The 20609-nt window shown below is 42.3% G+C and overlaps 1 protein-coding gene across 2 annotated transcripts in view; it reads right to left on the reverse strand.

The window, feature by feature from the left end:
* Nucleotides 1-20609, reverse strand: part of rin2b (Ras and Rab interactor 2b) — a 38799-nt gene that overhangs the window by 9973 nt on the left and 8217 nt on the right. For both annotated transcript variants that reach the window (XM_087842196.1, XM_087842197.1), the window contains exons 2-7: nucleotides 17027-17121; nucleotides 16522-16711; nucleotides 16323-16440; nucleotides 10484-10556; nucleotides 9827-9918; nucleotides 2236-3624 (exon numbers count right to left, since the gene is read on the reverse strand). In XM_087842196.1, coding sequence (XP_087698322.1) covers nucleotides 2236-3624; nucleotides 9827-9918; nucleotides 10484-10556; nucleotides 16323-16440; nucleotides 16522-16711; nucleotides 17027-17121 — 1957 coding nt within the window. The remainder of the gene's footprint in view (nucleotides 1-2235; nucleotides 3625-9826; nucleotides 9919-10483; nucleotides 10557-16322; nucleotides 16441-16521; nucleotides 16712-17026; nucleotides 17122-20609) is intronic.

Here is a 20609-nt window from a genome sequence, read left to right on the forward strand (position 1 = left end):
TCGAAGGGTCACCTTAGCTCCACTTCTCCTTTTCCACAGTTATGTGTGAGCGTAACATGACATCAGGCGGACTGTCGGCTCTCAGCTCGGACTTTTTATTCTGACAGCTGACAAACGAGGGACTGATCTGAGCCACTTTATGCTCATTTATGTTTCAGTTCTGGTGCTCACAAATGTTCCAGCAGGCTGGATGTGGCTCAGACGTCCTGAGCTGCGTTACAGCAAGTATTATGGGTGTTAGACTTGGCCAAAACTCACAACCAGAGATGGGCAGTAACGCGTTACTGTAATCCGATTACTTTTTTCAAGTAACGAGTAAAGTAAGGGATTACTATTGCAAAAACGGTAATTAGATTACCGTTACTTTCCCGTAGGAACGCTGCGTTACTGCGTTACTAAAACCGTGATTTTTTGCGAGAATGTCTCATGACAGTGACGTAAGCGAGTGCGACGTTCGTGACAACAGCTGTGTGCAGATCAACAATGGATCATATATCGAGTGCAGAGAGAGTATGAGCGTGCAGCGTTTAAAGCGTGGAAGTACTGACCTTACTTTGAGTTTGATTCCATAAAAAGTGACAAAAACATTAGTGTCCGTTGTGCGTGGGAAGAAAACTTCTTTTTACAGCGAAAAAAACCCCTAAACTTCCAAACAAGCACCGAGTAGCTACGACGTAATGGGAAACTCACAGAGAAACTCGCGGATTCTTCCACTGACCGCTGCACACCTGCACCAGGGTAACCCTCCGCCTACCCCACTCCTGCTTTACAGGTGAAAATAGAGCAACAGGACCGCTAGTCTTTGACTTTATTTATTTTCTGCTGTGTTTTACTTGCATCTATTTGAAAGACTGAGTGTAAACACAAAAAATATTTTATTTTATGTGCTGGAATGTGCAGAAAATAGGTTTAAATATTAAACTAATTTCTTCCAGTCAGAGAATGTTGCAGATAATTAAATTTTTGCTTAATGCATAAAGTTAAAAGATTAAAACTAATAAAACAAGTTTTAAAAAGAGACTTTTCCATTTGATTACATTTTGTATGATGATTATGTAGAAAAAGTAGAATTGGGCTGAAAGATCTATCACTTTATCACCTATTCAGGTTGTAAATCGTGTTTTTAAAAAGTAACCAAGTAATTAATTACTTTTGAAAATAAGTAATCAGTAAAGTAACGGGATTACTTTTTTGGGGAAGTAATCAGTAATTAGTTACTGATTACTTTTTTCAAGTAACTTGACCAACACTGCTCACTACACACCTCATGTAAGGTGGATGTGGGGCTAAGTTTAGGCAGCCGGACTCATCCTGATACATCAGGCCAAACGTGGCTCACAGGAAACTGAAGATGTGGGCCACATTTGGGCCAATGACTAGTGAAGTAGATTTCCATTTCGCAAACGATTGAATCAAAGTCTGCCTGCTTGTTAAACATGTTTACATTACTTCTCCTCTCCAAAGGGAACCTTTGTGAGCGCGAGATTGTTTATGTGCGGTCTGTTAGGACAGTCAGAAAGGATCATTTCTCTGTCCCTGAACAAGGCTTTGCTGTTATTGTTTACAATGAACAAGGGGATGTGAGATGTGTGCAAAGACACGCTCACATGTTCTGCAAAGCTAGTGCACGATAATCTGATCAGAATGAAGCATCTCTTTCAGAGAGTTTTCCATATGTGCAAACTATTTTTTCCAAATGTTCATATAAAAACATCTCCAGCAGGACCTGATGGACACGAGCAGCAGTATAATGAATGAAATGAAGGCATACGAAGGTACTTTTTGACACAGTTCTGTAGCCTCGAGTCCTGACATTTAATAACAGCCCCACCAAGTTAAATATACACTTAAAAGCAACACCTGCCCTTTAAAGTCAAACTCAACTACAGTGTGAGATTATGCCGACAAACACAGGCCAGGAATAACTCACTAGGGCGCAGCACGCTGGCATGTCTGTAATTCAACACGGCTAACGCGGCACGCTAATATGGAAAGTTCGACGACACGATTCAAAGCTTCAGCGCTGTCGATGGATTTAGTGATTTTGAAACCCTCTGAATCACTAACGGCCCAACATATCTGGAATGTGAACATGTAGAGATCTGAAAGCTGTCAGATATATGACGAAAACATGACACACGCCCACACCTGCACCCGCACAAAGATGTTTTACAAAGTTAAGACGAGCAGCCCATACTGTAAATCTCAAAGTCGCATTTCACTTTAAACACTTACCAATCTGGTCCTCGGGTATGAGGGACTCGATAGGAGGGTCGAGCTCAGAGCTCTGGCGCAGGTACGCCTTCATCTGTGTCATAAACTGCCTGAGAGTCTGCAGGAAATCCATCCCTGACGTGTGACAGCTTCGATTCTCCTGAACGAAGCCGATGTAGTCCTGAACCAGCGAACCAAAGTACGAGCTTTTGTCCCGGGACAGCTCAGCGATCCTTTTCACCGTCCGCCTCTCCGGGGTCATGAGGGAGCTGAGCATGCCGCTGACCTTACTGAAGCGCCCCTTCAAGGCCCTGGGAAGGATGAAGGAGCTACCGCTTATAATCACGCCGACCTTTCGGCTCCGGGCTCTGAAGGATGGACGGAGGCGCATTTCTAAGTCTGTCTCCATGCCAACTCCGTAGTCCTCCTCCTCTTCTTCCCCGTCGTCATCGTCCTCACTGCTGTCCTCCACCGGGTCTTGGTGATTTAGGTGTAATGATGGGGTAGGGGCCAGGCCCAGGGAGAATCCGGGAGACTGGGAGTATTCCAGTGAGTCGGAGGAAGAAGTAGACATGCTCATGTCGCTGAGTCGCTGGTGTCCCCTCTCATTAGGACCGGACGGACTCTCGGTGTTAGTCTCCAGATCTGCAGGGGGGGCCGGTTGAGGCTGGCAGGATGGCAGTTTGGCACGAGACAGGGCCTTGGCGATGGTCTCATCATCCAGGGCAATGTGGCAGCGGTGAGACTCCAAATCCGGCTTCTTTGGCCTCGGAGGCGGTGGGTTTGAAGGCACGGGGATTGGTGAGCTGCCACTTTTGGATGATCCGCTGTGCTTGATGCCCATCGAAGGTCGAGCCGGTGCTGGGCGCTTATTCGAGGATTGGTGCTGCCTTGTAATGACAACCTCTGGCATGCTCTTTGGTCTGGCAGTAGCTGCTGGAGGTCCAGGTGGAGGCGGGGCGGGACGCCGGCGTGGCATCGAGCGCGGCGGCGGGGGGCGAGGTGGCCGCGATTTGCTGTTGGGTTTGATCTTGTCCACGTGTGGATCACTGCTTCGGCTGCCGGTTAAAGGCTTTGATTCCTCTGCATTCTCCAGGGTGGACTCGACAGCCTTCGAAGGCGGCTCCTCCTCAGAGCTGCTGCGGCGGTGCGGACGGGTTTGGAGAAAGAGCGGGTTAACAAAGCACAGAGGACCGCTGGAGTGTCGTCTCTCTAGGTGAAAGTTAGGTGGAGGCGCATGGGATTGTAAGGTTGCCGGTGCGCTGTCACAGTGAGCCCTGCTGCGTCTCTGCGGTGACCCCTCGACCTCGCTGTTCCTGTTGGTCCGCTGGGGGCTGAGGGTCCGGCTCAGAGGGCGACAGGGACGGGGGGAGGTGTGCCGCTGGCTGCACAGGGCAGAGTCCCAGAAACCTGTAACACACAGACGTAAAGAAAGAGGCAAACATTAGCCAGCGTCTCCTGAGACGAGTCGAAACTCCCACAGAATAAATCCCCAAAGTTTTCAGCAGATTCTCAGCACTAACTTTGTTGGCTCCCTTTAAGTTTTCAAAGTTTCGTCCGTCTTTCCTGCTTGTTTGTCGTCTAGAAGTGTTCCATACTCAGCCCGTGCCTCTCTGCTCTGACTCACTGGATGCCGACACACACCCAGAGAGAGGGAGCCACACACGCTAATCACACAGTGGGAGGGCACTGAAAACTCCACATAGCGCACAGTCCCTCCACCCCTTTCTTCCTGCTCTGCATTTCCTTGTAGCTCTGAGTAGATTCACTCTCAGTCTTCTTTCTTTCTAATATCTAGTGTTAAATTTAAAGTCTGTGAATCTCATTTGAACAACTTTCTTCTTCTGTTTCTGTCGTTACACTGACGGTGCAGAAACAGGGGAGTGGAGGAAATGCTCTCTCACTCCACTGAATCATCCCATTGTTTTCAGCTGCTTGGCAAGACAGACCTCATTCACTACAAAATAAAGCATCTGTGGAATCCCATCGTAAACGCACGGCTACAGCATAAAGATTTAACCACCCTTTAAGAGAACAGACAAAAAGTAATCCACACTCTGCATACATCTACACAGTTGTTGTCACTTAAAAATGGAAACAAACTCGGGGGAAATGAAGAAGCAGCTCCAGCTGCTAGGTCAGTTTCATATGTCCTGTAATCCTTTGGTGTCTGGGGACTGAAATCTGCCTGTGGGATTCTTGCTGGTCCATGTGAGCAATGAGCACCTGACACTGTGGTGTGTGTCTGCAGAGCAACCCAACAGCAACCAAGCCAACCTGAATAAACACCACATGTAAAACTAACTGACTGCAGAGTGGGCTGATCGCAGTTCCCCTTTATCCAAGTAAAGACGTGCACTTTAAAGTGCCTCAAACACACTTTGACTTAGCTTAAATGCTACAAACAAGACATTTGTTTATACTGAGTGAAGCTCACCACATTAAAACCACAGGTTGTTTTTTTAGATATAAATAAATTCATTAATTCAATGCAGACGTTACTGACAATAATAACCTCATCACTTCCTGCATGTGCTGCAAACTAAAACAATATCAGGAAAGTGAGGAATGTTCCACCAGAGATTCCTTAAGGCTTTTATTGTGAAATATCCATGCAGGAAGTCTTTAGAGTCGTTCGTCTGCCCATAGACTGTATATAAATGATGGATGAAGTGACAGTGATGTAACCCATGCTGCTGCCATGTTTTTTTTTAGAGCTAGTAAATTAGGGGTGGGTTTTTATAATCAATTTATCGATTAAAATCGATTCTGGCTTGGATAACGTAAAATCGATTCATTAAAATCCTGAATCGATTTTTTAATATAAATTTATTTTGCCCGAAATGCCAGAATCTCTGGTGAAATCTCAACAACCACCAAACAGCTAAGACAGTAAATGAGAGCAGGAACACGGATTCTGCACAAAGACGTAAACACACAGCGGGACCCACGGATCAGAATCAGTTAAATGTCGCCTTTCTCACAGCTCGCTGATTCTGATTGGTCCGCGCTTTGTGTTCACGCCCTTTATGCGCTGATTCTAAAGCTGTTGGTTTGATGTCTCTCCAAACAATATTGACCGAACCAGCAGCAAAAGAAGATCCAAACTACGCTTCACATAAACATCGTCATGAATTCACTCTTACTTTTACTGTTTTGCTTCGACCACGATGCACAGCTCTCTCTCTCTCTCTCTCTGTACTGTTTTCTTCATTATTTGCTTGCTTGTTACGCACAAGTCTACCGTTGTTTACAGGCTGTCGGCCGCTGTTTTTTTCCCCGTTTACATACTTCTGAAAAGAAAACCTAATTTCTGCCGTTCAACACTGAACAAATTTAAACTTTTTAAAATGATACAAAATGCAAAACGCTCAGCTGTGTCTCTAATAAAACCGCTGTAACTTCAGAGGTAATGTTCATGTGTTGATTAATGGTTTTCTTTCGTTTTTGATCTACTGCAGAATATTTTTATAAAATCCAGGCCAGGAAAATCTCCTTCATGTTTTTCTGTGTTTTATCTTCAGCTACTTTTACACAAAGGCCTCTGCTGTGACGCTCACACCTTTGATAAAGTCTTGCGTGTGTCAGCTTCCTTTTTATAGATACAAAAATATGTAAATGTACTGATCTGAATTATAATATTTCTGACTGTCAAAATTTCCCAGATTCAAATCGAATCGAATCGAATTAAATCGAATCGATTTGGGACCTTGTGAATCGGAATTGAATCGATTCTAGAAATCAATGACGATACCCAGGCCCTATAGTAAACACCATGTTCAGGTGAGAGGGTGTTAAATTATCAGCTACATAAACGGTCTACCTACAATGCACAATGCTAATGTGCTAATGAGTGCTATGCAACAAAGTAATACAACATGAATTTCTAACAACTACTGATTTCACTAACCAAACTGTAGCACAAACACTTTGGATGGTCTTCCCTCACAGCATAATATTTGTCAGATTAAGTTATTACGAAGGGAAAAACTAACCATAAAGACCAAAACTGTTTTTGCAGCACGCTGTAAACATGGTGATTTCTGCTGTGAAGCCAGACATGCGAGATTTAACATGTGTATGGGGATTTGCTTGCTTAAACAATGCTTGCGTGCCTTAATAAGTGGATACAGGTTAATTTAAGTCGCCACATTTGCATAATTTTCCAACCCCAGAAGTCCCCACTTGGTCTGCAACAATTTTTAGGTAGGTTTGAAAAAGTGACCCTTGTGTCTGTCTGCGGCTTTAATGATGATGTCAGCAATGCTAACATGCATTCGTTAGAGTAATATCTCACTTTGCAATGAGCAGTAGTAGTATTTTGCCTTCTAAATGGAAAGTTAATGTCTAAGCTGAGACGACCAAACTCACAGCACTGCTAACAAAAGCCATGCTGATAGGGAGGATAAGAGTTTAGCCTCATGAGAGATAAACTAACTGATTCGCGGGAGACAAATGAGGCGCAAGATAAGTTTTGTTTCTTTGTTTTTTCCCTTACATGTGCGTGGGCCAGAGTCCACAACGGTCTGCTGTTTGTCTTTAAATAGAAGCCGTCCAATGACGAAGGGGAGTTTCCCTCAATGACAGGATAATCTTGCAAATCTGGCATTAAAGAAACTGGCTGATACTTAAAGGATGTTTCGGCCACTGTGCTTCATCACAAAGTAACTCTGCACGCTTCCACCCACATCCATTCATAGAAGACAAAAACAATGATAGCGTTTCATCTTGGTAATGCTGCACGTATTATGTTAGCACGCATGCTTGCAAGCCTTTTGTGTTTTTATACAGGTCTGAATGCAGTGCAATGGCATGTGTGTGCTCAGACAGCAGTTGGCCGTCTGTAGCTTTCCACTCGCCACTCCCTTCTCTCCCTCGTCAGGGGTGAGTTATGTCGTAGGCTTCTGCTGACTCACCCGCAGTTTCTTTTTTTTTTTGTGTCCCGTTTGGATCTTTAGCATCAGAATTGTTGTCTTAAGGCCAAGAAAGATGCCAAGCGGATTTATTTTACCAAGTGGATCATCATGGCCTCGCCATATTGGTCCATTTGATTGACCTTTATTATAATTATGTATTTATTTTATTTTCGGTGGCTACAAACGGGACAGACATGACTGGGGGATAGGACAGGGAGAAAGAATGAAAGAAAGAGAGGGAGAGAAAGAAAACCAGAGGGGAGAAGAGACGGTGAGAAAGGGGGGAGGAAAGAAGGAAAAACAAACCAAACACCTGGATCACCTGTATGGAGAAAAAAACCAGAAGAGAAAGCAAACAAAAAAAGAGCAACATAATAAAAACAGCACCATCACAATAAACTAGCTAGCAGTAGATAACAGTAGATACTAAATATTAAACGATATTGTGCAGCACGCAAGATAGACAGCGCACAATGTGCTTTGAGGCAGCAGCCAAGAAAGGTGTAGTCCACGTCTGTGAACACCTGTGTGAACACCTGTGTGAACACCTGTGTGGATCAGCACGCTTGTATTCCAAAGGTTTCTCCATGTAACGATCTGCTAGGGAGTGTGGGGAGCCATAGCCCTGCCCCCCAGGGTATGAAGCAGGCATGGAGGAGATCCAGGCCCCAGACATCCAGAGGCCCCAGCGTACAAGGACCCGAGGAGGACCACCAAAAGGGGGGGAACCGTGCCACCCTCCTGGGAAGAGCTGAGTAGAGCCCCAAACGAGAGGTCACCCAGCAGCTACGGAGCAGAGGCCAGAGGGGATTGCAGTGGCGTGCCCGCGGGCTCCGCCGCAGCCAGCTGTGCCAGAGAGGACCAAGCTTCAGGCCCAGAGGCCTGAGGGCATCCCAGCCCTGGAAGGGGCCCAGCCGGGCCACAGGCGCCAGGCCCCGCCAATCGGCCACCAGGAGTGAGCCGGTACATACATGTCGACAAGGACCACCAACACACCAACGTCTGAGGGAATCAGCCACCGGCAGGGAGTGTGGTGAGGGGAGATAGCCCTCCGTACTTTGGAGGGCCTGAGGTGTACCCAGAGAGGTTGAGTCTAAGACCCAACCTGACATATAGACACAGACGAACAGGTGCACGCGGACACAAACGTGCATTCCCACCCCCATATACACAACCAAATACACCCGCAGTTTCACAGGGGCTGAGCTTAGAGTAACTCTGAGTGAAGTCAGGAAATCTGCTATGAAACCCGACCAGGATAGTCAGTGTGAGGGAGAACAAACAGAGCACCTGCAGCACGAACACTGACCTTTTTATCTTTGCTTTGTTTGCCCGCCTGCACTTTACAGATCAGTAACCAGGTAATATTACAATTTGCAGTAGATACATCGAGCAAAAAGTCAAACTGGAAAGCAAATTAAAAAGATTTGGAAGCCAAATGAACAGTCTGAGTTCAACACACTAAGATTTAAAAGCAGCCTTTACTTACTGACTCCTCTAGTTTACATTAAGTGAAAATAATAGCACTAAAGAAACTATGTACCTATATTAAAGTACCTATGCAGTGATTTCTACTCTGTTTGAGCACTCGAGCAATAGTTTCTTCCTGTCAGGACAAAGCTGAAGGAAACTGATTAGCCAAGCAAGAGAGAAGAAATCATAACAACTAGAATTTTTTTAAAACAACAATTTATCAGTTTGCCTGATTGACTTTGACTTTTAATATAAGGGATAGAAAACGCTAAATTAGCATGAGCCTTAGGTCCTAAAGACACTATCAAACTGGGTGTGAAAAGTGAAGCCAATGCACAAAACACAAGGTAATCCCATCTAATGGGGTTGACTTGAAAAAAGTCCTTAAAAACACTTCATTGCTAAAAGTTTTCACTCATCTACAGAAAGGGTCGCTCTCAGGAGCTCGGTGAACTCCCGCATGGTGCTGTGATGCTCTTTAAACACTTTCTCTAAGACTTTATGGGCTCAGTCACTCATTTGAGGTCATATTAAAAAAAAACATTAGGTCCCATTTGTAAATTTTGATCATTTTAAGTTTCAGAAAAGAAGATTATGACAGCACCGAGCTGCTCCTTCAGCGTCGGGCTGCAGCACCTGCGGTGTGAGACGGACAGATTTCACAGGTCTTTCCTCCCTTCTGCTGTGAGACTCCACAACATGGTCTCTGCAGATGACCACACATGTGCAGACACACACACATCCAATACACAACAATAACTTTCGCCCCATCTCCCTGATGTGCAATAGTACCAACTGCAATTTCCCAGTTTGGCATTTTTTTATTTTATTTTGTATAATATGTTATTCTGTCATATCTTATTCTATTCTATTGTTTTTTTCTTCATTTTTTCTTCATTGTTACTGTTCTTAACTTACTTTCTGCTGTGACCAAAACATTTCCCACATGTGGGACTAATAAAGGTTTATCTTATCTTATCATCCACATTATAAACTTAAAGGCTCATTTCGAGGCTTCATAATAGAACTTCAATAATCAGCAGCTGATGTCACGATGGCCGCATCCTTCTTTTATGCCATTTATGGTGGAGGTGCAATAACCACATTATCAAGACATACCAGGTAGAATTTACCATGAATTAAGTGCAGACAACTTGGAGATATACTTGTGAGAAATCCAACATGTTCATTCAGGGTGTGAGTTTACAAAGCAGCAAGGCTACCTGCTCCAAGCTGAGCCACCTCCTCCAGCTCTTTCTGGGTCTTGGCTGAAGCTATGGCCTCTGGGAGTTTGAGTGTGAATGGCAGGATATCTCTAAAGAGACAAAAACAAATGAAAATGTGTTAAGAAAGCAGAAGATGAGATAAACATAGGAGCTGAAGGAGCTGTCGAATTAAAGGTCAGTCGTGAAAGAAACGTGCATGTGTGACAGATTTATGTTTATCCTCGTGGAACAAAAGTGATGACGCCTCAAGTCAGGTTGGCAAAACACGACCCAAACATGCTCATACGATACGTGCATTCATAACACACCCTTGGTTTTCCACTGCACTACATTAACGCCACTTTAATACAGCGCTACAGATACGCACACACACCGTGCTCGGACTTTATAAAGCGAACACGCAGCTGACGACAATATCTAAAGACAATTTTGTGTCCATTTAATTCTCTTTGTTGTGTCTGGTATTCTTTCAGCTCAACTATTTCCTGTGTCTGTCTGTGTTGCCCCAGCTGGCACGATATAAAACAAGAAGCGAAAGCCGTGAGGGCCGAGAGTGGACTGCTTACTCGACATTATCCTCATCCATGCTTGAATCATCACAAAGCAACAGCAAAGAAAAGCAAACAAAGAAACTGCCTTAGGCGGGGTATTTACCTGCTGATACAGTAAAAGGCCACGAGCCGGAACAGGTCTGCAAAGCTGATCCCAGATCCATCGAGAGAAAAGGCTGTAGGCAGATGAAGTTTACAAAGATCTCATCAGATTTCACACACAGGAAGTTAATGACATGCAGTGCAAGAGTTCACCGAGGGATTTCTCGCCTAATCAGCAGTTTTTCAGTTTATACTGATGAGATGGTGCTTGTGTCAGAAGAATTAAATAAACGAGCCCAACAATTCAACTCAAAGAAACAAAAAGTTGTCAAAGGATAAATTAAAACGATGTGACTGCAACATTTCCAGACGCCCTTCGTCAGTTACCCAGGGTTTCTCCTCTTCACTGACTCCAGGTACAAACTGCACATGCTCACTTCTCCGTCGCTTCTGGAAGAACAGGTCAATAATCCAGAAGCGCAACAAGTTTTACAAGTTCTCTTATCTCCTCTGGTTATTTCCCCTCTTTTGAACGGGCAGTTATAACACCAGGTCAGGGTGTCGAGTTCCCTGACTGTCCTCACGCCGCATAACAAATATGAGGATATAAACATGTCATCTTGTGTTCTGATTGCTGAAGACAAAGAGACTCTTGCATGAATCTGTGGTGAGAAATAATAAAAGTGGACGTGCCAATTACTTTGGTGATCACTGACTGGTCTTGGCATACTTAGAAAGCTGGTGCGTTCAACGTTTTCATCATAGATGTACATACAGAATAGATTACATCAGCCACTGCTTTGTGACGTCTCGTTGTGAAACCTTGCAGACATCATGAGTGCAGGGCAGATGGGACACATTTATATTTATTGTGTATATATATATTTATATTTCTTCATACATTCTTATATATTTCTATACTGTGTATTGTGTATTTTGTTGTACAGTTATTTTATTTTCAACTTTAATTTATATATTTTATCTTATTCTTTCCCAGTTAAATTTACCCTTCATTCTAATTTGTGTTGTACAGTTATCTCATTTTTAACTTTAATTTTTATATTTTATTTTATTCCTTCCTAGTTAAATTTACCCTTTTTAATTTTCATATTTATTTCCTATCTTATTCATAGCCTTTTCTTTTTTCTTTAGGTCACGAGCAGTTGTCTAAGCATTTCACTGCATATCGTACTGTGTATGTGACAAATAAAATTTGAATTTGATTTGAAGTTAGCAGGCTAGATTTGTTCATAAAAGGATACAGATCAACAGTCTTTCCTGAGTTTCAAGTTTTATTGAGTACAATATGATATTCATGCTATAAATTAAGGTGACCGAGTTCAAAGGTACACCTGCTGCGAGCACACTTCTGTCTCACAGTGAGATCTGCATCACGTCTGGTTACACAACGTTAAGGTGGCCATGGCCAAGAAGCTCGAGGCGTAAAGAATGAGACAATAAAACAGCAGGTGATGTCACGATGACTATAACTATGATCATGAGTTTTGATGAGTTTGATCATTTTCTCATTTATTATTTTTTATTTCTAGTATTTAGATCTCTAGTATCTGAAATTAGACCACGAAATAACTCAAAATCTACATAAACTGACAAAATCTGGGACAGTGGATCGTTCCAGGTTTCAAGTTGAGATATCCTCAACAACTGTTGAATGGATGTCATAGACCTAAGAGTTCAAATCTCTCTTAGGTGATTTTACTCACTTCTTGGCTCTCTGATAAACATTTAGAGAAGTGGCTTTGAGCTTTTAGTTTCCATACAGTCACATACAAAGACAGAAGTTACTCTTCTCATTATGTGCACAGGCAGAGTTTCACAAAGGAAACTTTTCTAAAGTTGTATTTATATATATACATAATTAAAAGCTTTTAAGTTCACTTCAAACTAGGGCTGGGCGATATGGCCTAAAATCCATATCGCGAAATAATTTGAAGCATGTGCGGTAACGATATATATCGCGATATATTCTTTTCTTCTGTATAACATATTTTCCACACTATAAGGCACACTTAAAATCCTTAAATTTTCTCAAAAATCAAGAGTGTGCCTTATGTATGAATTCTGGTTGTGCTTACTGACCTCAAACCGATTTGAGCAGAAATCTGTTAAAAATGTTTTAGTACAACTTTGGTAAGCCGCACTGCTTGATGGATTGTCAGAGCATTACGGCTGCCGGAGTGAGGAGCTTCGCGGAGTCATCTGGGTCCAAAACTCCGTCTGCTTCAGGTCCCAAAGTCAAACGAATACTGAGAGTTAAAAACGGTCTAAATTCTTTAATCTTTAATTAAATCATCAGCGTTGCTGCTTTACCAGGTGTAACAATTAAGTTTAACATCCATGAAAACAGAATTTATTAAATTTAACGGAGTTAGAAGTTAACAGGAAGTTAGCTCGCTAGCTTCCACCTAAACATGTTGTGCTACGTGATTGCTAGCGACACAGCTATGTTAGCATAACATTAGCACAGTGAAGCTGGAGGATGAACGCCAACTTTTTTCCACTAGATAAAAGTTAACGTGAGGGATTCTGGTGGTTTGGGACAAATGCAATCGCATAGCAGGATGCTATACACGGGCCAAACTTCAGTCAGGAGAACAACTGAGATTATTCATCCACAATACGAGGTTAGTTATTAATATACTGCAACAACATGGGAATAGAACAGCTGCGAGAGAATTCAACATTAATGAATCAATGTTACGGAAGTGGAGGAAGCGCAGTTTTTGGCTTTCCCTTTATTTAAAAAGTGCTTCATCTCTTTGCTATGACTGTCGCCCGGCATAATTTGCAGATGATAATGGTTGTAGCCGCTGTGATGCTTTTGACCAAAACAGGCGCAGCTTGATGACATCATCAACACGCGCTATCACGATAGAGCGGTATAGTCAAAATCTCTATCGTTGGCCAAATTTATATCGTTTCTATCGTATATCGTTTATATCGCCCACCCCTACTTCAAACACTGTGTACAGGGCTAGCTTGACGAGGCACGCCAACTATGGAGCAGCTAGAAGAAAAAAAATCCAGGCCTAAGGCACAATCCCATCTGTGCTGTCATTTCAGCAGGAAAATCCACAGCTGGTATGTCGTCACTTCTTGGCAGTGTTGCAGCTCAATGACTAATGCTTACCAACTGATTTACTTTAATATCTCAGACGTTAATGTTACAATTAAAAATGACTGTTTAACAGTTCAATAAAGCTTCCACAAAGCATAAGGAAGAACCACAACAAGCAGGCACAACTGCAAAGAGCTTTAGATGAAAGATCTCAGCGCAGGTATGCTGCACAAGCACAAAGGTGACGAAAATCGTGGCTGCTGTGCGTGTTTGCTGAAGATAAGTATTATAATTGCTCTTACTTAAACAGAAGCCTGCGTATGTTATGTGTTTTTACATGGCAAACCCTCAGGACAAAAGTTAAATCTAGACGAAAGGTTCATTTCAGCTGTCATTTTGTTTGTAAAACCCACATTTCCAGTATCACCAGTCAAGCCTTACAGGGCTGGCTCTTTCAGCAGTTGTAGTTTGGACACTGTCTAAGAGCAAAATCAAGATGAGGTCATGATGAGTTTGGAGATCTCAGTTGAAGCACTGTCAGAAGAAATGTGTTAAAATAGTAAAAATACAAAATAAAATGTTGGATTTGTTTTTAATGTAACAACATTTTGGCTTCATTATCTTAAGTGGATGCTCTGCTTATTTCCTAGTCTGCTCCCATCTCACTTCCTGAGCTGCATTCACCAAAAATCACAGGAAGTTATAGTTTTTGGTTTATTCTGTGTATCCTGTCTGGGTTTACAGCTCCTGCCTGGAATCAGCTGCACAGCTCTGCTGCTTCTGACTGAACTGCTGCCTGCTTTAAACTGGACACTGCAGGGAAGTTTTCTTTTAACTTCAAGTGTCTTCTGTTCTCATGCAACATTTAATGGCTTTGTTTACTTGCTGCTCATTCTTTGATTTATCCGGATGACCAAATTCTAACTATAGGTTTTAAAATCCTCGTTCAGGCAAGTCTTGTAACTTGGGAAGTTGGCATGAATGCAGGCGGTTATTTTTAAGCCCCAAACTAAATGACTGGAGAGAGTCACAGCTTTCATTTCATTGGTCAGTGCGACATAAAACTGGCCTGACTCACCATCAGTGTTGGTCAAGTTACTTGAAAAAAGTAATCAGTAACTAATTACTGATTACTTCCCCCAAAAAGTAATCCCGTTACTTTACTGATTAATTCAAAAGTAATTAATTACTTAGTTACTTAGTTACTTTTTAAAAACACGATTTACAACCTGAATAGGTGATAAAGTGATAGATCTTTCAGCCCAATTCTACTTTTTCTGCATAATCATCATACAAAATGTAATCAAATGGAAAAGTCTCTTTTTAAAACTTGTTTTATTAGTTTTAATCTTTTAACTTTATGCATCAAGCAAACATTTAATTATCTGCAACATTCTCTGACTGGAAGAAATTAGTTTAACATTTAAACCTATTTTCTGCACATTCCAGCACATAAAATAAAATATTTGTTGTGTTTACACTCACTCTTTCAAATAGATGCAAGTAAAACACAGCAGAAAATAAATAAAGTCAAAGACTAGCGGTCCTGTTGCTCTATTTTCACCTGTAAAGCAGGAGTGGGGTAGGCGGAGGGTTACCCTGGTGCAGGTGTGCCGCAGCGGTCAGTGGAAGAATCCGCGAGTTTCTCTGTGAGTTTCCCATTACGTCGTAGCTACTCGGTGCTTGCTCGGAAGTTTAGGGGTTTGTCGCTGTAAAAAGAAGTTTTCTTCCCACGCACAACGGACACTAATGTTGTTGTCACTTTTTATGGAATCAAACTCAAAGTAAGGTCAGTACTTCCACGCTTTAAACGCTGCACGCTCATACTCTCTCTGCACTCGATATATGATCCATTGTTGATCTGCACACAGCTGTTGTCACGAACGTCGCACTCGCTTACGTCACTGTCATGAGACATTCTCGCAAAAAATCACGGTTTTAGTAACGCAGTAACGCAGCGTTCCTACAGGAAAGTAACGGTAATCTGATTACCTTTTTTGCAATAGTAATCCCTTACTTTACTCGTTACTTGAAAAAAGTAATCAGATTACAGTAACGCGTTACTGCCCATCTCTGCTCACCAGACAATTAAAAAACATAAGTAATCAAAACCTGCTTTCACCCAAAATAAGGTTTAAAACAGTCGTCCAGCTTTATGCAACGATATGATTGGCTCCTGAGTCTTCCAAGTGTCTAGCTTTGTTGAAAGCCTCTTTGGGGCAGGGACGGGACAACTGCCAATTTTGTCATTAAAGAATTCTCAAAAATATTTACATTCCTGATTGTTTGAGCCGTCTCTCCCTGCTGGGCGCCACTTTAGTGAGCGAGCGGCCTGGTTCGAGCCCGACCCGCGGGCCATTTCTGTGCATCTTGCTGCTCACTTTCTGTCTTCACTGCTTCACTAAAGGCAAAAACGATGGTGTAATAATGTCGTGCCGGCAATTTTCTTGATCAGTGACATTTAAAAATAAAACAAAACTACAATAGTACACAATGTGACATACACATGTGGGGCAAACCGACTCAGTCATAATCTGACTCTTGTTTTGGTGTGGGGTTATTTCTGGGCATCTTTTGCAGAGGTGGACAGGAAGTGGCTTATTTAAGTCTTTGACCCAGAGGACAGCGTGACTGCAGAGGCGGCTGTGGTCGAACGAGATGTATTCTAAGGACCAAAGGAAACTGAAAGCCTCGTTTTAGCCGTCTGACTCATCTCTGCCATCACAGCTTTTTGAGAAGTGCTTTAAGAGAATGCAAATAAAGACTCTGACGTCCAGCAGAAAGTACTTTTTAGTTAAAGGTAGTCAAACGTGTCACTTACTGTACTGACTCTCTCTGACAGGGAAGTGGCTGATGGGAGTTCCCGATTCCTGATCCTCCTGCAGACGCACGGAGAGGACCTTTCTTTGCAGAGCGACAGACTTCCTCACCAAAAACACCTGCACCGCGAAATAAAACGTTTGGAAAGACATTCAAAGGAGACGTGTTAACATCTGCATCCCGGGACGCGACCTCCTCACCCCTGGTGGCTGTTTGAGCAGTATGCGACTGGCCTCCTCTTCGCTGACCCCCAGCAGCAGCCACGCCGGGTGGGTTTGAGTCAGCCGGTCCCACACGCTCATCCTCCTCCGCAAGGAGTCGTACCCAGAATCCCTTTCACCCCCCAGCCCGCCGCAGTGGCGAGCCTGCAGGTACACGCCGCTCTCCAGCCTGCCACAGAGAGAAAGAGTTAAACACTTTTGCCACCTGCTGGTTGTTTGTATGTTTTTATATGTTTTCACTTTAACTTTAGCAAGTCAGTTTCCTCCTAACCAAAAAATAACTTAGAATTAATAAAATAAGTCAATGCTGAGATTGTCTCCTAGTATATAAAAAGAAAATAAACATTTTTCAGACTGTATAAGTCCAGACCACACCGTCTAATTACAAATTTATAATAAACTCCAATAAGCACATGAGAACAAAAAGATCTGTGTCATAAAGTCTGGAATAAAATACTTGATCGCGTATAGAAAACAGTCTCACCCTTGTAGCTCCACAGGATCCTTGTCCACAGCATGAGAGACCTGAACCATCTCCTTCTTCAGCTCTCCGATCTCCAACGCAAAAGTGTCAATCAGCTGGAAAGAGACAGAGTGAGAGGCTGTGACTCTGGAGGGAGCGTGAAAAGGAGAAGAGGAAGGACGAGATGTAAATGAAACATAAATTATGAAACTTAAAACTGAGCCTGAGACTAAGCTAGACTGGACTGGAGAAACTGTTACTCATTTTCCGGTGTAGACCTCATTTCCTGTTGGAAGGAAACAGACACAAAGCACAGAGTGAAAAAAAAGAGGGAAAATTTCCCCTAAACCTCCTGCAGATAACAAACTGCTGCCCAAACTGAAAATGCTGTTTCTAATTCAGACAGGAAGCCTTCAAAGACTCATCTGTGACAGGCAGCGTTGTTTTCAGGTCGGCAGAGATAAGGCTTATCACAACTGTCATTCAAATCTAGGTCCGTGCTGCATTTAGTTTGGAATATTTTAGGATTCAAGCAGTGATGACATGGATGATACGGAGTCTGTTTTACAATCCTGGGAAAAAAGAACAAAGAAAACAAAAACCTGCTCGGTTTATGAAATGATTGGAGACATGTAGATTTTAACTTTAAACCCCCAAAACATTAAAGCAGCCATGGTAACATGTAGCAGCAAAGCTAATTTGAAGCTCCAGTCTAAATGAATGAATAACTTTAACAACAAGAAAAAAGTTTGCAACTTTTGGCTTCTCCTCGCTTTCATTTTAGTTATACTTCTTAGTTATACTACAGTTATTACAATTACATCACTTTGATGGTATTCTCCTGCAGATTATGCTGCCATGTTTTGTAACATGTAATTTTCATGTAATCAAATTACTTAAAGTCAGGATTTTGTTGCTTTGTAAATGTAAAATGTGACTAAACAAACCTCTTGTTTTAAATATTTCAGTTGTATTTTGCTCTTAATGTTACGAAGGTCAAGAGTCACTTCTTTGGGTGTGTGTGGGTTTCTGTGACGTGGTGTCTTAAGTGTGTTTCTGTTCCTTTCCTTAAACTCCTGAAACGAAACTGCGAGAGCTTTTGACAGAGTCTCTGTGTCGGACTTCCTGCTTTCCTCAAAAAACAAACAAACAAACAAACAAACAAAAACAAAAAAAATGAGAACCCAGCGCAGACTGGAAACTTGCTTCTGTGACACCTTTAAAAAAGGTGAGTGGAATCGCAGACATCGCCTCAGGTGGGCGCAGTGAGTATTTGGTGTTTACTGTACAGGTGAGCGGTGTCTGATCAGCTTCAAAGATGGTAACAGTAACAGAATCCTCACCTCCAGGCTTCAAAAATAAAACTTTGGATCATCTGGATCAAATATGATCTCTACTGGCTCCAAAAACGCAACAGTGTCAACAAGTCGGCTGAATTTTCAAAAATGTGAATACTTCCATCTTTTAGTCGATATCTAGGGCTGCCACAAACGATTATTTTGATAGTCGACTCATCAGATCATCATCCATTGGACATAAAACATACAGCTTATTGCACCAGCAGCATCTGCTCTTATATAACTATCATTAGCTTACAGCTTTAAGTGTTTAAGGTATGTGCTAACTAAAAATAAAGACAAGATGATAGTTTATTAAATTTTAATGAAATTTGCAGATTGTTTCAATCGAGTTTAATCTGCTTGACGTTTATTCAGCTGTGTAAAAACTCTAACTTTAATCTCAGCCAAACCGATTTAGTCAGGAACCAATAAAATACTTTTAAAAAAAGCCAAACAATAAAATTTTAAGTTATCTAAGTGACTTATATATCATGTTTAACCTGAGTAGGGAAAGACGGCGGTGGGTTTGAAAACGATTTGCCGGGAGTCCGGTGTTCTCACGGCTCTAGTTAGCCTAGCCCCCGGCTAGCTATCGAGCTAGTGGGTAACAGATGTCTCCGAAAACGTCGGAGCGCTTTTGAAAATATGTGGTGTCTTGATAAACTGAGCAGATATTTGAGGTTTACACATCTACATTCTCGCCTGAAAATATGTTAAACGTTTATTTTGTGACCCAGAAAGAATAATAAGAGTAATATTAAAACTAACTAGCTGTCGCCATTGTTGACAACTGAGCTGGGCTGTGAATTCTGGGACAGAGCTTCTTCTTCTTCGGGGTTTAACGGCAGCTGGCATCCTTGTACATGCAGTGCTGCCATCTTCTGTTTCAGTCCGTTATTACACTCTTAAATTCTGCTACTTATTCCTGCGTCTTTTGTGATCTTACAAAGCTTCAAACGAAGCGTTGACTATTAAATTAGTCGTCGATGATTTTAATAGTCAACGTAATCGTGACTAGTTGACTATCGATATCGAAGAAAATGATTCCCAGAGGAAAACAGCCCAAACTGAACCAATAATGTTTCATTTGCGTACATTTAGATTTCAACTTGTTCCGGTGTATTTCACCCATAGTTCATGTACGTTTTTCTCTCCAAGCTGTGACTCACTTTCACAGTAAGCTGGTAAAATCAGAGGAACCAGCAAAAAAACAAAACAAAACTGTTGCAACTTCCTTTTATTTTAAAGCAAACGTGTGCCCCTTTCACCCAGCACATTATCTCTGAGTCGTCTGCGTTCAGTTAAAACGCATAAACACACATTCTGGCAAAATTAATTCCTGTATCGGAACAACTGTGTGCAATTTACTCCAAAATGTACTGGAGCTGAAAACTGTTTGGCTGCATAAAAATGTAACTGATTCCATGTTGTCTTTTTTCACTGCAATTTCCACATTCCCTCACTGCACATTTTAGAGAACTCCCAGGGGTTCAGAGCCTCCTCGTCGTACCAGAGCAGATGTTGAAATCTGGATGCTTTTCACTGATTATCTGGGTCAAACAGTGTAAACACTGCTGCTTCTGAAAGCCTACAGTACTCATCTTTCTGATATTCTACATTAAAATGCAGCATTTAGGGAAAATATGCCAAAAGGATGTGTATCATCACAGAAACGGCACATTTGTAAAGATTTTTATGAACTAGTGCGCTCATTATACATTATAACCAGCAGGAGGCATCCTTCTCCAAACATTCTTCCCTAAACTGGGCTCCAGGCCAGACCACAGCCACCACAGGACCTTCAACCCCCCCTCACAGGACTAAGTGGAGCCAGCTCTGTAAAAGCCACAGACTCTCACAGCTTTGCATCAGGTCAAAACTCTGTTACACAACACGAGCCGATCCCCAGTGATACTGCAACGCCAAACAACTAACATCTCAAACCCAGAGAAGGAGCTCTCAGCCGGAGCCTGGTTGAAGACAGAGGCTGACCAAAGCTGGAGAAACAGCCAAAGATTTTATGCTTCAAAGCATCATTTTTCAATCAAGAAATGTAAGAAATGTAGAAGTAGAAGCTAGAAAATAGCAAAGCGAGTTTGAACAGCATGACCGTTTAATTAGCACGGGTAATCCCAGAAAGGAAAACATTTGCTCTCATGTTTCATCATTCTAAAGAACTAACGAGCGCTCCCCCATGCTGCTGACAGAGATTACACCACTTCAGACCGCATTGTTTACAGTGTTCCTGATGACAGATCCAGATG

This window comes from Neolamprologus brichardi, chromosome 6 (assembly GCF_056152115.1).
Source record: "Neolamprologus brichardi isolate AB-2024 chromosome 6, ASM5615211v1, whole genome shotgun sequence".
Classification (NCBI taxonomy): Eukaryota; Metazoa; Chordata; class Actinopteri; order Cichliformes; family Cichlidae; genus Neolamprologus; species Neolamprologus brichardi.